This window comes from Pseudonaja textilis, chromosome 3 (genome assembly GCF_049901715.1).
Source record: "Pseudonaja textilis isolate UNSWEBS1 chromosome 3, rPseTex1.2, whole genome shotgun sequence".
Lineage (NCBI taxonomy): Eukaryota > Metazoa > Chordata > Lepidosauria > Squamata > Elapidae > Pseudonaja > Pseudonaja textilis.
Window position 1 is genome coordinate 19,532,725 of NC_141992.1, and position 23,074 is coordinate 19,555,798.

The 23,074-nt window shown below is 43.4% G+C and overlaps 1 protein-coding gene across 1 annotated transcript in view; it reads left to right on the forward strand.

The window, feature by feature from the left end:
* Nucleotides 1-203: 203 nt before the first annotated feature.
* The window catches only part of ZFP64 (ZFP64 zinc finger protein), a 29,679-nt gene continuing 6,808 nt past the window's right edge, over nucleotides 204-23,074 (forward strand). The window contains exons 1-5 of the mRNA XM_026697479.2: nucleotides 204-373; nucleotides 1,948-2,187; nucleotides 3,743-3,904; nucleotides 17,546-17,608; nucleotides 18,888-19,139. Of these exons, the coding sequence (XP_026553264.1) occupies nucleotides 325-373; nucleotides 1,948-2,187; nucleotides 3,743-3,904; nucleotides 17,546-17,608; nucleotides 18,888-19,139 (766 nt within the window). The 5' untranslated portion in view covers nucleotides 204-324. The remainder of the gene's footprint in view (nucleotides 374-1,947; nucleotides 2,188-3,742; nucleotides 3,905-17,545; nucleotides 17,609-18,887; nucleotides 19,140-23,074) is intronic.

Below are 23,074 nucleotides of genomic sequence, written 5' to 3' on the forward strand. Positions count from 1 at the left end.
GCCTATACAAACCGATTTGGAAGCAAGCCTCGTGCAAATCTAATAGGCTTCCTCTTAAGTAACAAGCCAGTCTTAGCTAACCACAACAACAACAAAAAAGGACGCTTGCTTGCTTGCTTGCTCTGTGGGCAGAAAGACGAGCTCCGTCGGCTTCAGCTTTTTCTACGGAGCATGCTCGGCAGGCCCATATCCGTCCCCGCCTTAAGGGCTTGCGGGGGGGGGGGGTTGAAGCAAAGAGGCTTTTTTTTATATGTTGGCCCCCTTTGTTTGCATGTTTCTTTTTTGTAGAAAAGCTTCAGCTCGTGCATCACCGCGGAGCCCACGATGAACTCGAGCGCCGCGGCTACTCAGCCCTTCTCCAGTCCCATGCAATGTAAGTGGCCGCGCGCCTTATCCGCGCTCCCGGGCCGGGGAGTTGGAAAAGCAGCGTTGTGCTGTGGCACTGGCGGGCCCCGCAACCTGAGTAGCGGCAGAAGCGAGCGCTCGGATCGCCCGGGAATCTGGCTGAGCAGCGGCTACGGGCCCCGGAACCTGGGTGGCGAGAGAGAGAGAGCAGCGAGCGGATCCGAGAAGGCGCACCGAGGGGTGGCACGGCTGCGCGAGAAGGCGCCCGGCGGTTCGGAGAAGGGGGTTTCTCTGGGCTTTCTAACTACGCGCTGAATTGCTGCAATCGCTTATTTACAAGATGTAGGGGAGGGGCCCCGAGGAAGCCAGTGCAATGCAACCCTTGCCGAGGATATGCAAAGCGTGAAAGCTGCCCAAGTCCCGGGTAGCTGCCTGGTTCAAGCCTCTTAAGGAAGGTTCACGCCGATTAAGACGGCTCAGCTTGCAGAGAATGCAGGCCTCTTCCTAACCTGGCTACACAACCACGGAAGGCTTAGCTTTTGCGTTTCCGTTGTGACGCATCTTTTTCCAGATGACTGTCGTGCCGCTGTGCGCTTGGGAGACTTTGGACTGCAGTTGACATTATCCCCAGACGATATGGTCTTGGATGAACACTGGCATCCAATTAGAAAATACTGTTTTTGTTTTTTTTAGAATAGAATAATAGAGTTGGAAGGGACTTTGGAGGTCTTCTAGTCCAACCTCCTGCTTCGGCAGGAAACCCTATACCATTTCAGACAAATGGTTATCCAATCTCTTCTTTAAAACTTCCTGTGTTGGAGCATTTACAACTTCTGGAGGCAAATTTAAGCTTGGCAAGATGGTTATTTTGTATAATCCTCTTTTCTCTTTTTGGCAGCAAAAGTTTAGATCAGGGACAAGAAAGGGAAGACCTCCAGATGATGTTGCTGAAAGACATCCAGGGCAGGCAATGGTGAAGGATGCTAGGAATTGTTCACCAACATTTGAAGGACTGCAGTCCCCAGCCCCAGTTGTTTTTATGCAGAGTTTTATCCCAGCATCTATTTGCAAGTCATCATACCAGTTGCGTAAAAGTTGATCTATTCTACATTAACTTGAGATTCTGAACCAAAGTGTAACACTTATAAGCAAATTAAGGTGAGAAACATGGGATACACATGTTAATTTAACTACATTTTTTACAACATTTTTTAGGAATTCTGGGAGTTGAAGTGTACATCATAAAGTCACCAAGGTTCAGAAACACTGCTTTATTGTAGCAATGTAAAATAACAGAATCTCTGGTTTGTAATCAAGGCAGGGTTATTTTGAACTTTTTGATACAATTTCTTATTTCAGGATGAAACATTTCTGCAAGTTCTACAGACCCTTATTCCTTCCTTTTTCTCAAAGTTAGTTCTATGTTCCTTCACAGCTCACTCTGATGATATAATGATGTTACTGGGTACAGCCATAATGCATCTTTTGGAAATCTGTTTTTAAAAAGTCCATTGATCATGCATTCAGTACTTTCTGAATATAAAATTTGTCTGTTAATATCTTTTGAGAGTCATTAACTGTTTGGTTCATATATTTTGGCAGTTCCTGGTGGAACCACAGTCCTTGTGGAGCTCACTCCAGATATCCACATTTGTGGTCTCTGCAAACAACAATTCAACAATCTTGATGCCTTTGTTGGTCACAAAAGGAGTGGTTGTCAGCTGTCTGGCACAACAGCTGGAGCTACCAGTACAGTGCAGTTTGTGGCTGAAGAAACAGTGCCAGCCTCACAAGCACAAACTGTTGCAAGAACCATCACATCAGAAACACAAACCATCACAGGTATTTCACCTAGAAGATTTGGGAAGTGATGTCTAAGAAGCAGATAGTTTCATTTCTTTGAACACAGAGGAGACCACACTGAAACTTCATGGTTTAATTTCTGGCACTGTCAATAAAAATGAAGGAAGTCTTCCCCACATCTTAATGAGCAGCAAGACTGGCAGAGCTGTATGGGTGTGTGGCTCAGTATATCTGTATGACATTTGTAAGTTCCATTCTTGGGGACAGGAAGAGAGGATTTGAAAAAGTTTCTGAAAAAAAAAATTACATTATCTCCATATTGGAAAAGAAACCCCCAAGCGCAATTTGAGACTGTTGGGCTAGCTGGAGAAATAGAAGTAGTTTAGTAAGTATAAATACAGGTAGTCCTTGCTTAAGAACCCACTCATTCAGCAACCATTTGAGCTTACAGTGGTGCTAAATGTAGGGGTTTTATGATGGATCTTCATAGTTACAGTTGTTGCCGTGTTCCCATGAACATATGATCACAGTTCAGCTGCTCAGTATCCAGCTTGGAGTTATGTTATAGCATCTGGTGGTCATATGGATCACCATTCGTGACCTTCACTGACAACAATAGCAATAGCACTTAGATTTATATATCACTTTATAGTGCTTTAAGGTTTAGAGAATCAGCATATTGCCCCCAACAATCTGGGTCCTCATTTTACCCACCTTGGAAGGATGGAAGGCTGAGTCAACCTTGAGCCTGGTGGGATTTGATCTGCCAAATTGCAGGCAGCTGGCTGCAGCAGAAGTAGCTTGCAGTACTACACTCTAACCACTGCGTCACTGAGGTTCTATGTTGGAACAATGTTGGAAGCCAGCAGGAGAAATGACAATCACATGCCCATGAGCTCTTGAGACTGCTCAGGATTTCATAACAACATCAAATGGGACTGCCAGAACTGCTGTCATAAATCAGTGCAGTTACGTGGATATCATTTTTTACAACCGTGTCATTTATTGATGAAATTCCTGGTCCCAATTACCATTTTTTAAGCAAAAAGTACTTATCAGCTTCTATGTTTTCCTTTTTGCCCATCCTGTGTTCAGGATAGGCAACAAAGTGATCAAGAATGAAAATATCTGAACCTCCTGTTTTTTTTCCCTGCCATTAATGCCTTATTGTCAGGCATAAGAAGCCAGGAGTCAGGATAGAATTCAAAAGCACTGGGAAGTTTATTCCAAGCAGCCTATACAAAAATCTGAACTACTAACAGTCAGCAACAAATTAGGGGCAGATAAGAGTCAGCGGACTTTTGGGGGAGGGGAGGGCTGGACTTAGATCCCATTTGGGATTCCAGACTGATGATGACCCCCACCCTTGAGCTAATCCTGGTCATCTCTTATGCTTAACTCTGGTTTGTTGATTGGGTATAGAAAGGTAGACTCTGAACATAAAAATATCTAAACGATAGAAAGTCAGCAAAGGTTGCACTGAATGCATGAAAGGTTTTTCTGCCACCAATCCATATACAATTGAGTAACAATATGAGGAAAAGGCTTTCAACATTCGGGGATCATAAAATGAAGCTCTTTTTATGTTTATCAGTATCGGCGCCCGAGTTTGTTTTTGAGCATGGCTACCAAACGTACCTATCTGGTGAGAACAGTGAACCTCGGACAGCTACTGTTGTTACTACCCCACCGAAATCACGCAGCAAAAAGTCTAACACATCATTGGCACAGAAGAAATTCAACTGCAGCTACCCAGGTAATGGATAAACCAGTGGGTAAATAGAAGTCTAGTTTTAAATGGAAGGTGGGGCAGAGGGCACCCTTGGCATTTTGAAAATATGTTGTGAGTACAGCAGCTACCATGGAAGGGAGTGGGGGGGGAAATTCTTCATAAAATGACATTTAGAGTCACATGATGATTCCAGACAAGAATTGAGTAGCAAAGGCCTTAGATAGTGCTGGGGGGTGTCCAATATGTTTTGTTTCCAGATCAAAATTTTGACAATGTCCCAAATCTGAGGATGAAATAGGCTTTTTTTTTTAATCGATCTGGATCCATTTCAAGCATTTTCTTCATTGCTTTTATGCCAATGAAGATTCTCAGTCACCCAGGCAGAGTTACCTGGAAGTTGAGTCATGGCATCTGGACTTATTTTATGCTGAAATAATAGAAAATACTTGTAGCTCAGGTTTTAGATTTTGGCAGTGGTTTGCTGTCCAAGCTTGTTTTAATTTAGTTTCTGAACCTTTCGTTATCAAGCTAGGTAACATCATCAGCAGGATTGTCTTGTCTTATTCTCCTTAGCTTATAATGTTTTATTTGCCAGTGTGGTCAGTTGATCAGTTGGTTGGTTGTGCGTTTGAAGTTATATTTAAATTCTGAGCAGCTGATTGGTTCTTTTGTTGATTGTTATTTTATGCTGGTTTGAGACATTTTGCTGCCTTCCCAGCAGCTTCCTCAATCAGAATAAGTTGGTTAAGGGAATCTAAGTAGACAGAGAGCCATTGGGATATGCCAACTCCTAAAATTCTTAGGGGGATTCCAGCACTAACCTCAGGATTTCGGCAAGAAAATTAAGAAAACTATACACTTTGGGGAAGAAATCCTGAGGTTGGTACAGGAATAACCCCTAAGAATTTGTTACATTCCAACGGCTCTCTGCCTACTCCAATTCCCCTAACAACTTGTTCAGACTGAAGAAGCTGCTGAGATGGGCAGTGTAATGTCTCAAATCAACATAAAATAAGTCCAGTTGCCTGCCATGACTTAATTTCCAGACCCCTGATTTTAGCATTTCATGTTTCCAAAAGTTTTAAAACAACACGTTTCACAGTTGAAACAGTTTTTCATTCAAGAAGGTCGATGGCTGTATTTGAAACAGTTGGAAAATGCACACTCCCCATGCTCACAATTACCTAGATCCCAGCATGCATAAAAAGTGTGGGAAAATGCCTTGCTTCAGTGACTTGGAACCTTTGGTCATGGAATTAGTAGGAGCCAAAAGACGTTCAACTGCTACTTAATTCTGTCCTTTGCTGATGGACAAAATCCACTAATACACATCTTTAATTCATGACCACCCAACCTTTGCTTAAAATCTCCTGATAAAGAATACTCCACTACCTTTCAGAATAAACTATTTTAATGGATTAATGTAGACAAATTCTCCTGATGTTTCTTGTTGCGTTGCTTCTGGCAAAGGTTCAGGCCATATTAGTTAATGGAGAGAATGGACTGGCTGAAGTTAGAAGGCATTTCCAAAAGGAAAACCTCTGAGCAGGAAATCCTCTGGAAAAGAAAAAGCAAGACATAGTTATAAGGAAGCATATATGCTATACTCAGGCTAGACACAGTATCATTCAGTTATAAAGAGCTCTGTCTTACATTGAGCAAAGATCATTATTCCAGATAACTCAATACTATATATTCTGTCTAGTAGTAGTATCCTCCAGATACAAGTTACTGGTAGTCCTCGACTTAAGACTGATCAAGCCAGCAATTAGGTTGTAAGTTATGCTGGTTGTTAAGCAGGTTATCATGTGATTAACTTTATTTTACAATATTTTTAGCGGCTGTCATTAAGTGGGTCCCCAGTGGTCATCTAACCCATTGTCTGCAATGGGTGTGGTGGGGGGGTTGTTTTGCCAGAAACTGGAAGTAAACACCATTTTTTGACACACAAAAAGGTCGCAAATTAAGGTCAAATGACCACAGGATGCTGCCAGCAGCTATAACTGCTGGTTGGCTGCTGAGTACTCAAAATGCAATTGCATGATTTTTTTTAGGGGTGTGCATGTGTGTGTGCATGTGTGTGTGTATGTGTGTTTCAGAACTTTGAATCGGACTTCAGGTCATAAATACCTTTTGGGGGGACTGTCATAACTTCAGTTGCTAAGTGACTGATCGTAAGTCGAGGAACACCTGGCTTAACTAATAATTGGCGCTAATTGAATTAAACCTGAGGACTTCCTCCTACACCAGATTAATTTTGTCATAGAGCTACCTCCCTGCAATGACATAGCTAATTTTCTCAAGCCCAAATTAAGCATGGTTCAATGAATTATTTAGGTAACGTGCACTTTCTATAGCAGTTGGCACCAAGAAGCTCACCTGGGCTGATCTTAAAATGCTGAACAGATTTGGACCTGAAAAAAAAAGAAAGAAAAAAAAAATTGGACCTATTTTGCTAAAACAACCAGGAAACCCCAATTATTAGTCTAGACTGGGAAGTCAAAAGAGATTCCAGGAGAAGGAAGCTACACTTGTGTACTGTTTTAATCTAGTCATCAGGAGATGATCCCATCTAGTGTATTCCATTTGGCCATGTTTTCATTGAAAAACTAAGATGGAGAATTGAAATGTTATACTTTATTGCAACTGTTGACACATTCAGTCTATAGCTAGAAAAATTGCAGGATTTTTATGGAACTACATCAGTAGGTGCCTGCAAATCTACCAGTTACTTTTCTGCAAGAAAACACAAGCATGCTTGACCTTCGAAAAAAACATGGTTGTATTATATGCAAATCAGTAAATGGAAGCGCTCAGAGAGATACTTTCTTCTTGTTGGGGCTTTTTTTTCCTCTTTTTTCTTAGAAGCCTTACAGGACCTCAAGGGACTTGGCAGTTACGAATTGTTCTTTGCATTGTATTTATGTTCTGCCCATTGATCTGTTGCTCTCTGAGATGGAATGAGGAAATAAATTGGCATCGCTTGTATTAATTTTACTCAGTGACATTGCCACAAAGTTCCAAGAAGATTCATGGAAGTAGTTTTTAAAATTAATTTAGGCTGACATTGATCATGCGGCCTAAGGAGTGGGGAAAATAACCTTCCATGTGTGATTAACTCAATTAACTTCATTAGGACATATAGCCAAACCTGTCTTGGCTTGAGAATTTGACTGAAATTTATGCTGCATATCTCCCTCTGCACTCCAATTTTGCTCTCAAGCAGCATTTACATTTCAAGCAAACCACCTGAGGAAAGGAGTCAATAGGCTAATCCAGTAAGGTTCAGATCCTTGTTTGGTGGCAATGCTCGGTGCACGGATTTAAATGAATTAATATCTTTCACCCTGGTCCACTTATCTTGGAGAAATATATCCTTCTCCCCCATGTTCATTGTCATGGCCACTGGCTTGCAACACTAGAATAGTAAGCAATGGTAGACCAAACCAGAAATAGAAAACCGGGTGTCAGCATTCCAAGTAACAAACTCCAACTCCATAAACTCCAAGATAACCATTTTCTCAAAGTTCCATTTTATTAGAGTTGTCATATTGGCACATCTGGGAAAACCCAAATCTGACAGTTGTGGGCTTTCCCTTAGTAATCAAAAATCAAAACCCCATCACATGGCCCAATCACCATCCGTTCCAACTTGAGACCTTCCTCCAACCACTCCTTTTCCAGGTGCAGGATGACTTGTCCTTGACTGAGAGGAAGAATGTTGTTATGACTAACTTCCTCTCTCTATGAGGTCCCCCCTCCCAATTTCCCAGGCACTAGAACGTGGCAGTGTAGAAACTTCTAAGAAAAGCATGGCTTCCAAAGCTGACACCAGGTTTCTGCATCCATAGCTCCATTCTGGGAAGGAGTGCTGGCAAGGCAATTTAGACTCAAGGGAAGTTTGTAAGGCAAGTTAGATTTAAAAAAAAAAAACCTGCTCAGGTAGCTAAAAATATAGGAGAAAAGAAATAGGAGGAATTTATTTCCTTTTCTCTTAAGAACTGAGGACAATTTTTTCTACAATGGTAAAAGACAGTCTGCAAGGAGTTGTATTTTTTTCCTTGACTGGTAAGAAGACAAATGGGTGCACGATGTTACGGAGAGTTCTGCTCTATTTTTCTTTTTTTCTTTTAAACTATTTCTGCCCTGGCTGGAGAATTGGCAGGCATTACTTGTGCTCTATAATATGTCAGAAATTTTATATGACAGCTGGAACCATCAGTGGGAGAGCTCACTATCCAAATTCTTAAGAGAATCCAGAGGCACAACTGCCTACAGAGGGAGATCTTGCTTCTGGTCATAAGGACTTTATTGATTCCAAAAAAACTATTGCAGTTTATTTCAAAGGAAGTTTAATTTGGCCAAAGCTGCAGCTTTTATGACTGATGCCACTATGGGTGGTATGCCGTTCAGGTGATACATTTGGATATTATTACTCATGTCCAGAAGTGGTTACTAATGTCCAGATTCTGTGGTTATCACAAGAGTGAGTGGTTCTTTTCCACATTTGTTAGAAAATGAAACTGCTTCAGAATTTGAAGTGTTTTATTTATTCATCAAACAATCTGTGCCCAGTTGTGTCAGTGTTTCAGATTTATTTCCTTATCTAAACAAAGAAACAGAAATGACCAAGGGCAGGCAAAAAAAATCAATAGAAGCAGGAGTGACTTTCAACTCCCAGCTGGCTTCCCCCTTGAGTTTCTTTGTGGGAATCTGTTAGGGAGCTTTGGAAATCTTCCTTCTTTCTTCCTTCCTTCCTCCCCTCCCTCCCACCCACCCACCCACCCGGCAGGCAGGCGGCTGTTGCTGGATGGGGGAAAGGAGCAAAGAATTACAAGATTGGCTGAGAAACTGTCACAGAACATTGAGAATGAAACACATGACCACAGTAGCAACCAGTAGCATAGAAACAGCCAAAACTTGGCTGTGGAAATGTCTTTTCCTTCAGAATCATGGGTTCTGGATTTTGGACAGATCTATTAGTTAGCCCATCTGAGGTATCTTGGTTCAAAAATGGTTGCCCTAGGATGCACTGTTTCACCCAGTTAAAGATAATAAAAGACTTTTATTATATATAGTTTCATTTATTCAGTCAGTCAGTTTGTATGGCCTCCTCAGACTCTGGACAATATACAGTATTAAATTAAAAACAAATTCTCATCAGGTTTCCTGCTAACCTTCCATCCCTGAATACAAAAGAAAGAATGGATCAGTATGACGTCCAAGTATGGATAGGTACAGAATGATATGCTGCTGCTAAGATCATATTGCTAAACTCACTTTCGAAACTTGTCAGGTCAATCGTATTCCCAGATGTATAGATATCATGACAATAGCCAGACTCCATGATCTAGACACATAGTTCAGTGCACTGATAGCTTTCCTCAGGACTAGCAAGAGGAAACTGTGTAACATCCTTGTTCAATTCCAGTGACACCAAATACCAGTCTTGGTGTGGAACATATATTATAAAGACAGGATGGTGCTGAAAGAATAGCCATAACATCAATATCTATGAAAAGTGAAACTATACATAGTTTTTCTTAGTTTCTAATATTACCTGAATGTCCTTTGTTTCTCCCATGAGCTGTTTAGAGCATCCAGAAGTGGGAGGTGCTTCAGTCTCTTCTGGAAAGGCTGGGCTTAAAACTCCGGGATGCTCCTCCTCCTCCACGGGACACCTCTCCAGCGTCCCCCAGTTTTAGCTCAGCCTTCGTGGTAAGAGGTTGTGCACTCCCTGACTGGAACGGTTTCTGATTCAGCTACTCAAATTTCAGGTTTGCTCTTGGGTTAATTCGGCTTGTAAATTTTTTCCCCAATTAATTTGGTGATTTCAAGGCTTGTGGCTCTATTAGGTTATCCCCCCGATCAGTTGAGAGCAGCTCTTTGTGACAGGCAGAGTCTGCCCCTCCGCAGGCAGCCTGAGACGGCCACATCAGGCAATTAGCTTATCTATTCCCCTGATCATTTTATCTCTGTGATCTTGGCGGAGTGCTTGCAGCCGCTGCTCTCTCCTCCATGCCGTTTTGACTGACAGGATCATTTAGAGAGTCAGCAGCAGCGGCTCGTTAAACTGCTCAGGCAATCAACATTGGAGATTCTGCCTTCCCGCCATTTTCAACGCCTGGCTTCAAGTTCGCGCCTAAATACACAGGCGCCATTCCCCGCTGGTTTCCCTTCTTGGGGACTGGGGCAAGTACCTTCCCACTCCACTTTCCTGGGATTATTTCTCCTTTATCTTGCTGCCGTTGGATAAGCAGGCTAGTTCTTCAAAAGGAATTTCTTTGCAGTTCCTTTTGAATCATTACATTGAAGTGAAGCCGCAAGTGCCATTTCAAACAGCGGGACTTTTTTGACAGGAAAGGATCCATCCAGGTCCTGTATAGCTGGTTTCCCTTGTTGGGGACCAGAGATCCAGAATATTTTTGCTTGGAGCGATTGGGGGTTTCTCTTGTTGGGGACCCTTAGATACTGTTCACCATATACTCAGTTTTACATATACATATACATATACATACATACATACATATATATATATATACCTGTATGTGTATATATGTGCGTGTGTATATAGATAGATAGATATATACAGGCTTACACTCCTGGAGAAGCGTTCTACTTTCAACCACGGGTAGGCATCACCCCAAATAAATAATAATAATAATAATAATAATAATAATTATTATTATTATTATTATTATTATTATTATTATTATTATTATTATTATTAAAAATAATAATAATAATAATTTAATAAAAAATTAAAGTTAGAGGCACGAGAATCAGTCCTCCACAATGGAAGGTGACAACGTCTTTCGCTCCAAGACAAATGAGTCCCGAGATAAGTCAGTGGGCCCCAAAAGGCCTCTAAGGTGGTGGATAAGGATGCCCATAGACGGCACCAAGCCTTGGAAAGGCAGTTGCAGAAACGGGCCAGGGAGGTGGACAAGATGGCTATGACACATCAACCTCAGGACCCAAGTCCATTCCTGGGGCCCTTGGACTACCCAGCCCAGACAGACTATCTTTGGACAGCCTCCCATAGACATATCTCCTCCAATGAGCACTGCCCGGCAAATCCCAGAGGCAACCTTCACCTCTACAGCAGCTGGTTTAAGACAGGAGGAGGGATTACCTGAGACTATCCCCATCAAAATGAGGCAATGGATGGAGATGGCCATAAAAAAGGGCATTGCGGCTGGAGTTCAGCAGTCCATCCAGACCAGATACCTTTCGGCTACTTCAGAAGCGGGATCCCTATCTTCTCGTTCCTTTGCGCATTTGGGACACCATCAAACTCAGGTATTGCCCAATACTCCTGACTTACCACTCCAGGGTCTTTGGGAGGAGGTGGAATTAGATGACCAGGATGTTCCCATGGAGGTGGGGTCGATCCATCAGATGGACTTGGGGTTGTCAGAGGCTGACCCACTAGAACGAGGAATATCGGATGATGAAGGCCTCATTCCGGACCAACCTACCTTTTCTGGCCTTTTTCATCCGCACCTTTTAATATCTTTACTGTTCAAAGCAAAGAACACTGCTAAACTAGGGACATCAAACCCTCATCCATTATCATCAGGGTCTCAGGATGAACCCGAGGATCTAATATTCTCACAACCGGCTAATGAGGCAAAAACTATTCCTGTCCCTCGTATGTTTGCTGATTTAGTACAAAATCAATGGGCATCAGCAGCATCCTACCCAGCCCCAACAGGGTACGATAAACGATATTATAATTTAGCACCAGAGTTTACAGATTTTCTCAAAACGCCGGAGGTGGATGAGCCTATTGTGGCACTGGCCTCTTCTTCAACTTTTCCCAGCGAGGCCGAGGAAGCCCTGAGACCAGAGGAAAAGAGAGCAGAGTTGGCAGTCCGTAGGGCGCACATTTCTGACGCCAGGGCCCTTAGGCCAGCTACAGCTGCATCTTTTTTCACACGGTCCTCCCTATGATGGCTCTTCAACTTGAGGGATATATTGCCAGCATCAAATGTCAGAGCCCACCAGGACATTGCTAAGATTATTGCAGCGGCAGAATTCTCCGCTGACGCCACTTTTAATGCAGTCAAATTCTTGTCTAGAGCCATAGCATCTTACGTATCAGCACGGAGACTGCTATGGCTCAGACACTGGCAGGGGAATACCAAGCATAAATGCAAGCTAGCATCAGCCCCAATATCGGGGGTTAAATTATTTGGCAGTGTCTTAGAGCCCCTGCTTATTGAGAATAGGAACAAGAAAAAAGTGCTTCCCCCTCTTTTTCGGAGGTCTGAAAACACAACACCCCAGTCGTTTCGAAGGGGTTCCTTTTGGCCCTATTATCAATGCCCATACATTCCGAGATCGCAGAGAACATCAGGCTACAGGCCCAGTTTTAGACAGGATAGGTCGGAATCTTCTGATAGAGGTCAGCAGGGAGGCCAAAATAGAAGAAACCCCAGAGGTACTGGAGGCCGATTTTTTCGTCGCCCCAAGTGAGTCCTTGACAGCAGCTCCCATTGGAGGGCGGCTAAAATTGTTTGCTGATCAATGGGACAATTCTACCTCTGATGCGTGGGTCAGGGACACTGTTAGGTTTGGTTTGGCGCTAGAGTTTCAATCCTCCTCCCTGAACTTTTTCATTAAGAGCCCTAGGTCCATGGACCCCATTAAGAGGGCGTTGATGCAGGAGGCTATCAATCATCTTCTGCATATTTGGGCCATTAGAGAGGTCCCATCTGAACAACGGGGTCAAGGCTGTTACTCTCTATTGTTTGTGGTCCCAAAGAGTTCGGGGGCTGGAGGGCAATTCTGGACCTCAGACGTTTGAACAGATCATTGGTTTATTGAAAATTCAAGGTGACTACTCTCCGGTCTATTCTGCTCAGCGTCAGAGAGGACGATGTCCTGACCTCTAGATCTGACAGAGGCTTATCTACATGTACCAATTAGACCTGCTCACTACAAGTATCTCAGATTTTGCTATTGTGATCAGCACTACGAATATATCGCCCTATCATTCGGTCTGGCTTCGGCCCCTAGGACCTTTACCAAGGTCCTGGCAGCTTTGGCTGCCTCCCTCAGGATCAAATCTATTTGTTTACAATGTTATCTGGATGATATTTTAATGTTGTCATCTTCCAGACATCAAGTGAATTTGGATTCCAAGATTACTCTGGAGACCCTTCAAGGTCACGGCTTTTCCATAAATTGGGGTGAAAGCCGTTTCACCCCCTCAACTAGGTTAGTTCATTTAGGGGCAGTGATAGATACCGTGGAGGGCAAGATTTTTCTCCCTCAGGACAGGCTGAATAGCATCCAGTCTTTGGCCAGAGAGATCAGAACCTTTGAGAGGGTTTCCTTGGCAGTTCTGTCTCAACAGTTAGGCAAACTGATTTCTTGTATTTCCATTGTGCCTTGGGCTTGGTTCCATCCTAGAGACCTGCAATGGTTCCTGCTACCTTTCCAGCGATCCAGAAGAGCCACTTCCAATGTCCGGATAAAGGTACCGCACAATGTTCTCCGATCACTCCGCTGGTGGTCAGAAAACACGATAAACAAGGGGTGTCCTTTCAAGGAACCTTGCAGGGCAACGATCACAACTGATCCCAGCCTGGTAGGATGGGGAGCTCACTTCCAATCCCACACTGCACAGGGAACTTGGACTATTTCCGAACAATCACAAAGCATCAACCTATTGGAGCTGTGAGCAGTTCATCTGGCGTTACGCAATTTTCTAGCCTTTTTCCAATCACGCCATGTTCTGGTCTTGACAGACAATATTACAACCAAGGCCCACGTAAACAGATGGGGGTACCCATTCCAAACTTCTGATGCTGGAGATGGCCAGGTTGTTCAAGTGGGCCGAGACCAATCTGCTTTCACTCAAGGCAGAGCACATAGCAGGGGCCTTAAACACACAAGCAGACTGGCTCAGCAGGGCCATGATAGATCAGGCAGTGGTGCCTACACCCATCTATCTTCCAGGAAGCAGTGCGGAGGTTTGGGCAGCCGGTGATCGATCTATTTGCCTCTCCCCTCAACGCCCAATTACCCCACTATATTTCAAGGTACCCGACTCGGGGCGGAGGCCGTAAATGCCCTGCGATGTCAGTGGCCTCCCGGACTTCTATATGCATTTCCTCCACTTCCTGTAATACCCAGGTTGATCCAGAAGTTATTGGAGGAATGAGCGGAATTGATATTGGTTGCCCCTTACTGGCCCGGGCGAACATGGTTCGCGGACTTACAGGACCTGTCGAGCCAACCACCTTGGAAAATTCCACCGTCAAGGGTTTCTCTCTCACAAGGGCCGGTACTTCATCCGGACCCACAATGGCTCAGCCTAGCCGTATGGAGGTTGAGCGGAGCTGTTTAAGGACCCAACAGATTTCAGAGGATGCCATTGCCACCGTACAAGCATCCAGACAGTCCTCAACAAATCGTATATACGAGGCTATGGGGTCCGCTTTCTGTCGCTGGTGCCGGGAATCTAAAATCAATCCAACCACCCCATCAATAGGACAATTATTGGACTTTTTACAGGACGGGTTGACCAAGGGCCTATCTCCAAATACTTTACACAGACAGGTGGCGGCCTTAGCCTTGGTGATATCCTGGGGTGACCTTCGTTCCATAGCGCACCATCCACATGTCCGCAGCTTTCTTAAGGGTGCTGCGAACTTATGACCTGTAATTCACCGCTATCCCACTTGGGAGCTCAACAAGGTGTTAACCGCACTTACATCTGGCCCATTTGAGCCTTTAAGAACCGCTAGTCTCAAATTCCTGACATATAAGGTCTTCTTAATTGTGATCACATCAGCAAGGAGGATTTCTGAATTGGCAGCATTGTCGATGAGAAAGGACCTGTGTGTGTTTCATGCAGACAGAGTGGTTCTCAGATTGGATCCATCGTTCACCCCTAAAGTAAATTCAGTCTTCCACAGAGCGCAGGAGTTGGTGCTCTCAAATTTTTGTCCGAAACCATCTCATAGACTGGAGCATCAATGGCATCGACTTGACGTTCGAAGGGCGTTGAGCATCTATCTGGACCGCACGGCGGAATTTCGAAAATCTGAGGCTCTATTCATATTTTTCAACCCATCCACTTTAGGACACAAGGTGTCGTCGACGACCATTGGTAGATGGTTGAGAGCCACCATAGTTAAAAGTTACAAATGCCAGTCCATCTCAGTTCCTAAGGGCATTACAGCCCACTCAACAAGGAGTACGGCAACATCAGCAGCATGGGCCACACGGGCTTCCATAGACGAAATTTGTAGAGTGGCAACTTGGGCTTCACCATCGCCCTTTTTCGGAAATTATAAAATTGATGTCTATGCCTCAGCGGACGCTTCATTTGGCAGAAGAGTCCTGCAGAGGGTCCACAGAGATTAGGACTGGATTTTGATCCAGACGGAGTCCCTCCCTAAGGACAGGCTAAGCTTTGGTATGTCCCACTTCTGGATGCTCTGAACAGCTCATGGGAGAAAGGGCATTGGTACTTACCTGATATGCCCGTTCTCTGTGAGCTGTGAAGAGAATCCAGCCCTACCCATTTCTTTCTGTCTGGTGGGGTTCCGTTCCGGTCAGGGATCTAGATTAGGTGATGAGTTCCAGACTTTGGCACTCAGTCTTCGCAAAACTGGGGGACGCTGGGGAGGTGTCTCGTGGAGGAGGAGGAGCGTCCCAGAGTTTTAAGCCCAGCCTTTCCAGAAGAGACTGAAGCACCTCCCACTTCTGGATGCTCTTCACAGCTCACAGAGAACAGGCGTATCAGGTAAGTACCAACACCCTTTTTCTGTTGACAGATAAATGTAGCCACATCTCATAAATATCTAACATTTTCTTATCACAAGAGAGGTTATGAGAGGGAGGTTAGTCTGGGTGGAAATTCACCCAACATTTCAGCAGAGTAGGAATATGACATATTCAATTGCATAAAGTACTGGTAAAGTTGGGTGGATTCAGATCTGGAAGAATAGTATCTAAATCCTACGTCATTCATCAACTTCCTTTTTAGCGGTCCCCCAGCTTAAATCTCTTAAAACATCTTTGACCAACCTCAAAGTCTCAGTACATGTAGGAAGCAGAGAGGATACAGATGCTGAGAAGCTTGGAATCTTGGTACTATTCCATTTGTTCTCGAGCATTTACACTTGTCATTCCTCAAGCATTTTTAATGGAAAAGCAAATTTCTAGCAGTCCTCAGCATAGAAAATATCAGAACTTTATTTGTCATATGGGAGACAAGTGCAGTCTTCCCAATTTAGAAGCTCTTCATCCAGAGCAGTCATTCATCATTAAGATGAAATTGATGTTTCACAGAAAGCAACAGGTGTCTGTGCCTTCCTCCTGTTCCAGGGAGAAATGGCATCAGTTGGTTTTAAGGTTTTAGATCTCAGGTATTCACACTCTCCAGTCCCCCTTGGTTTTATTGTAGTCAACAATTGGGCAGTGGTGTCTAGGGGAATCAAGAATGCATCACTTTGACTGGTAGTTCTCTTGCTCTTCCAAAGAAAATTGGAATCCATTCTATAAAGATCGTTTGCTATAGATACCCAAGGCAGCTACCCAATTGTATTTTTTTCTTAAATAATTACAAGTTTGAACATTCTTATTTCTGCTAAGGTATATTTCTGCAGCCTGTTAATTAGGACGTCTGCTCCAGTGAGACTGTGCAGGTATATCCCAATGTTAAATACTTTTTCTTCCACTACAAGAAACTGGAAAATTCGACTCTCTGCTAAGGTTTCTCTTCTGACAGTGAGAAGACATCATCACCTCTCTCTCTCAAATCTCCCTCCACTGCACGGGAAGGGTTTTAGATGTGTGGTTTGGTGTTTCATTCATGAAGCTTGTTGATTTCTTTAACCATTATTATACTTACCAGAAACTACATTTTAGCTTGGAAGTCACTGCATGTTCTTCCAGCCACTTTTAGGAGAACAGAACATTTCTGTTCTCTGTCTGCCTTACCAGGAAGAGCAAATACTATCTGAAAATCATGTATGGTAGTGGTGCTGGGGTTCAATTGGATTGGGAGCAGACCAGGGGTGGGCTTCAAAAATATCAGCAACTGGTTCGCTGTCTGGCTGCTGGGTGGGTATGGCCATGGTGGGCATGCTTCCTGCACCATGGCCGGGGGGAGGGCATTTTCACCCTCCCTGGGCTCTGGAGGCTTTCCTCAAGCCTCCAGGAGGGCGAAAATGGCGTCCCCGGAGGCCGGAAATGGGCATGTTTCCAGCCTTCCAGAATTTCCGGGAGGCCCGTTTTTCGCCCTCCCCAGGCTCCAGAGGCTTTCTTCAAGCCTCCAGGGGGGTGAAAACAGCTTCCCCCGGGCTCCATTTTTCACCCTCCTCGAGCCTCCGTGCAAGCCCTGCATTTACTTGGCATCCAAACAGGCCACATGGGGACTCCGGGGAGGGGAGGGATGAGTGGGCGGGGCCAGCCAGGGGTGGGATTTACAGTTTGCCGAACTGGCCTTAAAACTAGCTACGGGTTTGCTCGCATCAGGGTGAACTGGTAACAGCTCACCCCTGGAGCAGACCCCAGTCAGCTCTGTGTCTCACCACCCCTTTGCTTATTATGCCCCACTAGTTGTTGGGAAAAGAGGAGAACAGGAACAGACAGTTAAAATGGGTTCATATTAATTTGATTTTTTTCTACTTCTCCCTCCAGGGTGTCAGTTCAAGACATCTTACGGAATGAAAGACATGGAACGGCACTTAAGAACACACACAGGTACATTCCGGGGACTTTTAGAATACAGGTAGTCCTTGACTTACAACCACAATTTCCACTGCTAAGCAAAATAGTTTAAGTGAATTTTGCCCCATTTTGCAAGCTTTCTTGCCGCAGTTGTTAATGAATCACTGCAGTTGTTAAATTAGTAACATGACTGTTAAAAGAATCTGGCTTTCCCATTGCCTTTGCTGGTCAGAGGGCACTGCAACCATCATAAATACATGCCCAGGTGCCAAGCACCCAAATTTTACTCATGTGACCACAGGGTGGTCATAAGTGTACCATGGTCATCAATGTGAAAAATGGTCATAAGGATTATTTGTAAGTTATTTTATTTTTGAGTCAGTGGAAATAGCTTTCTTAGAATATGTGTCCTTTTCCAGCAAAACATTTGTAATCTGACGTTGAGATGGGGGTGAACAATGATAGGGGAGTGTTATTTTCTGAACTGCTGCACCTTTTTATAGTCATTCCATGATATGAATGCTAGTAGAAATTAGGAATAATAATAATAAATTTCTCTTAAACCAAATCGTAGTGGACAACCAGCTAAATATGAGCCAGCAGCACCACTCTATAAAGCCTTAGTAAGACCACACCTAGAGAACTGCATCCAGTTTTGGTCACCACATTATAAAAAAGATGTTGAGACTCTAGAAAAAGTACAGAGAAGAGCAACCAGGATGATTAGGGGACTGGAGGCTAAAACATACAACAAACAGTTGCAGGAACTGGGCTTGGCTAGTCTAGTAAAGAAAAGGATCAGGGGAGACATGATAGCAGTCTTCCAATATTTGAGGGGCTGCCACAAGGAGGAAGGGGTCAAGCTATTTTCTAAAGCGCCTGTGGGCCAGACAAGGAATAATGGATGGAAACTGAACAAGGAGAGATTTAACCTGGAAATAAGGAGAAACTTTCTGACAGTGAGAACAATCAACCAATGGAACAGCTTGCCCTTGGAAGTTGTGGGAGCGCCATCACTTGAGACTTTAAAGAAGAGTTTGGACTGCCATTTGTCGGAAATGGTGTAGTGTCTCCAGCTTGGGGGTGGGGGCGGGGTTGGACTAGAAGGTCCTTTCTAACTTTGATTATCCTAAATCAAATTATTGTGACTTTTCGAAAGTGGAGCTTACCTGTATCTGCACATATCCCTAATTTTCTAAGGGAAAGTAGACAGCATGATAAAAAAAAACCTTGAATGATAATTTCCATTTCATCTTGGAAAAGATGAATTCTATCCCCTCGAAAACAGGGTGCTTTACATTTCTTCTCTCAGGTGACAAGCCCCATAAATGTGAAGTTTGCGGCAAGAGTTTCAGTCGAAAAGATAAGCTGAAAATGCACATGCGCTCCCACAGTGGAGTGAAACCTTACAAGTGTAAACACTGTGACTACGCAGCAGCCGAGAGCAGCAGCCTAAACAAGCACCAGCGCATCCATTCCGACGAGCGTCCTTTCAAATGCCAGATCTGTCCTTATGCCAGCCGCAATTCCAGCCAGCTCACTGTTCATCTCAGATCTCATACCGGTAAGGCCGGGGCAGGGGGAGTTGTTTGTGGTCTATTTAGCCCTGAAAACCTTAAGATGGTTTTGGGAATGGAAAAAAAATGCCCATTTAAAAATGCAACTCAATTCAACAGACTTTATTTATTTTTTAATTACTTATCAAATTTGTGAACTGCCCAAAGCTATGCAAGGGTGATCGGCGGTATACAAAAAGAAATAATAAGACTGTATTGTGATGACCCAGGCTGGGAGACAAAATAAACACAGTCACAAAAACAGGTAAAGCCCCTTTTATTCCTTCACTTTGCTTCAAAGCTCCAAATATCCTTGACTGGAGACAAAAAATTCCCCCACAAGCAGTTACAAAAAGGAGGAAATGCCATTTAAACTAAAAATGCCTATAAATTATAAGGAGTAAAAACAACACGAACCACACTGAAGCAGTTAAGGGAACCAGGCAAGATAAGGGCTTGAAAACGTCCACAGATATCTGAACACACACTGGGAAGGATGCCAAACTCAGAGAGGAACAACAGACTAGAGATATTTCCATGCTTTGTTTCCAGCACTGGCCCATACACATTTCCATCCCTTTAACCAGTTCTCACAGCTGTAGCCCATGAAGAGGATCAAGGCCCTGTCCTCCCCCATAGACCATGCCATTCACATCTCTCCCTTATCCTCTCCTCCCTGCGTGCCCTAGGATGAAGAGGGGATGGGCCTGGGTCTTCCTCTGACTGCCCAGCCGGCCTCTGCCCTTCCCTAGCCTCCTCCACAACTTCCGGAGCCACATTTCCACTCCCTGTCAGTTGTTCCTCCTCTCCCTTGGAGTCAGTCTCCAACAGGGACATGGCATTTATAAAGGCAGTGCAGGTAGTCCTCAACTTATGACCACAATTAAGCCCAAAATGTATGTTGCTAAGTGACATATGCCTCATTTTTCAACCTTTCTTGACACATTTGTTAAGTGAATCACTGCAGTTGTTAAGTTAGTAACATGGTTGTTACGTGAATCTGGCTTCCCCATTGACTTTGCTTGTCAGAAATAGATGATTATGTGACACCGGGACATAAATATAAACCAATCACAAAATGAATTTTACTCATATGACCATTGGGATGCCGCAACCGTTGTAAGTGTGAAAAACAGTCAAGTCACTTTTTTCAGTGCCGTAACTTTGAACGGTCACTAAATGAACTGTTGTAAGTTAACTACCTCCGGTAGTCCTCAGCTTACAACCACAGTTGAACTCAAAATTTCCATTGCTAAGCAAAACAGATGTTCCATGAGTTTTCCCCCATTTTATGACCTTTCTTGCCACAGTTGCTAAGTGAATCAATACAGTCATTAAGTGAATCTGGCTTCCCTGATTGATTTTGCTTCCTGGGAGCTTCCTGGGAAGATTATGAACAGTGTTCACATGACCTCAGGACAGTGCAACTGCCATAAATACATGCCAGATGCCATGTGTCCAAAGTTTGACCACGTGACTGTGGAGCTGCTGCAACAGTCATGACTGTGAAAAGTAACCATAGGTCACTTTTTTCAGTGCCGTTGTAAAATACTGCCTGCATCATGTTCTACCATAGTGTGGGATTTTTATTTGATTTTGCTTTAGCAAGTTGTGCCAAACTTTAGCAAGTTGTGGGTATTAGTAGACTCTTTTTAAGCAAAACACGATAAGTTCAGTGCTTGAATCTGCTATTAATACTGTAAATAGAAGCTTAAAGAAGAAAAATCTCTTTTAAGATCCCGATCTAAAAAACTTTCAATTGTGGGCGGAATTACCCTACCCAGTGTTGGTCCTACAGTGTTATCATTTCTCCTCTCTCCAATCAGGCCCCCATCTTAGGTCAGTGGTTTGAGCTGGACTCTGAGCTTTTCCACAAAGCCAGGTTTCTAGGGCTTATACCCAACTTTTTCAGTCCTCATGTGCTACACGTGTTGTTTGTCTAAAGCAGAGTTCCCCAACTTTTCTGGGTTGGCAGCCCAGAGCAGGGGGGAAGAGGGGATCTTTTGTGGGAGGAGCATGTGCAAACATTTGTGGCGACACTTGCATGAGTGGGGCCGCAAGCACCCACAACAAGGCACATGCGAGTGGAGCCGCGAACGCCCACAACGATGCTCGCACGAGTTGGGTCAAGAGCACCTGCAACAACACTCACATGAGTTGGGCCATGTGCACACACTGGTCAGCCACTTACATGGCCCGGTGGCAATTAGGCCCTGACCCGGTAGTGGACCATGGCCCACAGATTGGTCTAAAGGGCTCTCCCACGATACCTTGATTTTTGGCTAGTAAAGTTCTGCTCTTTCTCACAACCAAGTTTCTTGTAAGATTCTCCAAAGCAAAAGACTTTTCCTTCTTCCCTTTTTGGCCTTTTATCCTATGAGTTTTAGACTCAGCTAGCCAGCTTTCTTTTACTTGCTTTGACACTGTTTAAAGGTGACGTTTTGTGTTCGTTTTGGGAGGTAAAAATTAAAGCTCCTCCTTGACTTTTTTTAAAGCCATTGTTTACCAAAGCCAACTATTTTAAAGTTCCCTGGGCTTAATCTTAAATGCACTGACAGCAATTAAATATTGCTACTTTTTTCCCCAATATATTTAGGCATCCTAACATGGAGACTTTTTGCACTGCTGCAGCTGTTTTTCAGAAAAAGCAGATCAGTGTGGGCAATAATAGGCAGAGACAGACAATACAAAGAACAGAACTGCCAATCTGTGCAACTTCATTAATATAATGTGTATAATAAACATTTTATAGTGAGGGCCTTAATCTTTAAATACATGCTTGGATTACCACAGCATGCCATGTCATGATTTCAAAAAATCTTTAGTTGGAATCAATGAAACATACAGCCAGCTAAACCAATTATGCATCTTTTTACAATCTTCCATTTATGAAAATCTATAAAATATTAACTTGTGAAGTAAATTAAGCTTCATGTGTCACAGTTATTAAAGAATAACAAATTCACTGTATTAGGGAGCTGCCTATATTTTATTTCTGTTTTAAATAGCATCCTGTGTCTTACTCAGCTTGTGGTGTGTGTACAAGGGAGGGTGGGGGGTCCAACCAATACCCAAGCTGTTCAAATGACGGAAAGCAACAGTAAATCAATAGTATTTTTTGTTTGTTTAAGTATTAACAATAACCATAGTTTATTAACAAGATGGAGCTCATAATAGCTGTCGGTGTGCTGCAAAAATTATCAATACTTTGTTGGACAAAGAGTTCGCTTGTCTTTTTACACTGGCATTTTTCTCTATAAAACTTCTCTTTGTAGTGTACTTTATTTTTTTAATCAACAGTTGAATGCAATTTTTCCAGTAAGGTAGCAACTAAATAAACAAAGGCCTATATACCAGATCAGTAAATGGATCAATGAAAGCTAGGTCTTTCGAAAAGCAGCTTTACCCAAAACAAATTTCTAAATACAATTTCTTTTGCTCTAAACAAGATATGCTTTAAAGCAGGGGTCACCAACTTTTGGACCTCAGGGACCACCAAACTCATAATTTTAAATCCCAGGGATCTATGGGCGTGGCCTAATTTGTGAGTGTGGCTTGGTGGTCATGTGACTGGCTGGGCATGGCTTGTATGTAAATATTTTAAATATTTATATAAATATTGATTTTTTTTATTTAAAAAAAGAGCAACTTTGACCCAAAATCAGGCAAACAGGCAGGCAGATTGAGTTGCTCACAGAATCATTCAGTGATCTATCTATCTGCCATCGGTTACTTGAGTCTGTCACATAAAATTTGTTTGCCGTGAGTCTGCACTGAATAATAGAACCTTCAGTCCTAAGGGAGCCGAAGACCTAAAGACTAGCTAGAAAGCAAGAAATTCAACCATTTCCTGCTTCCTAGCTAATCTAAATCTCCCAACACAGCAGAACAGATGATGGTCGGAAAAAGGAAAAAATAACAATTTAGCAGGTAAGTTTGCTGG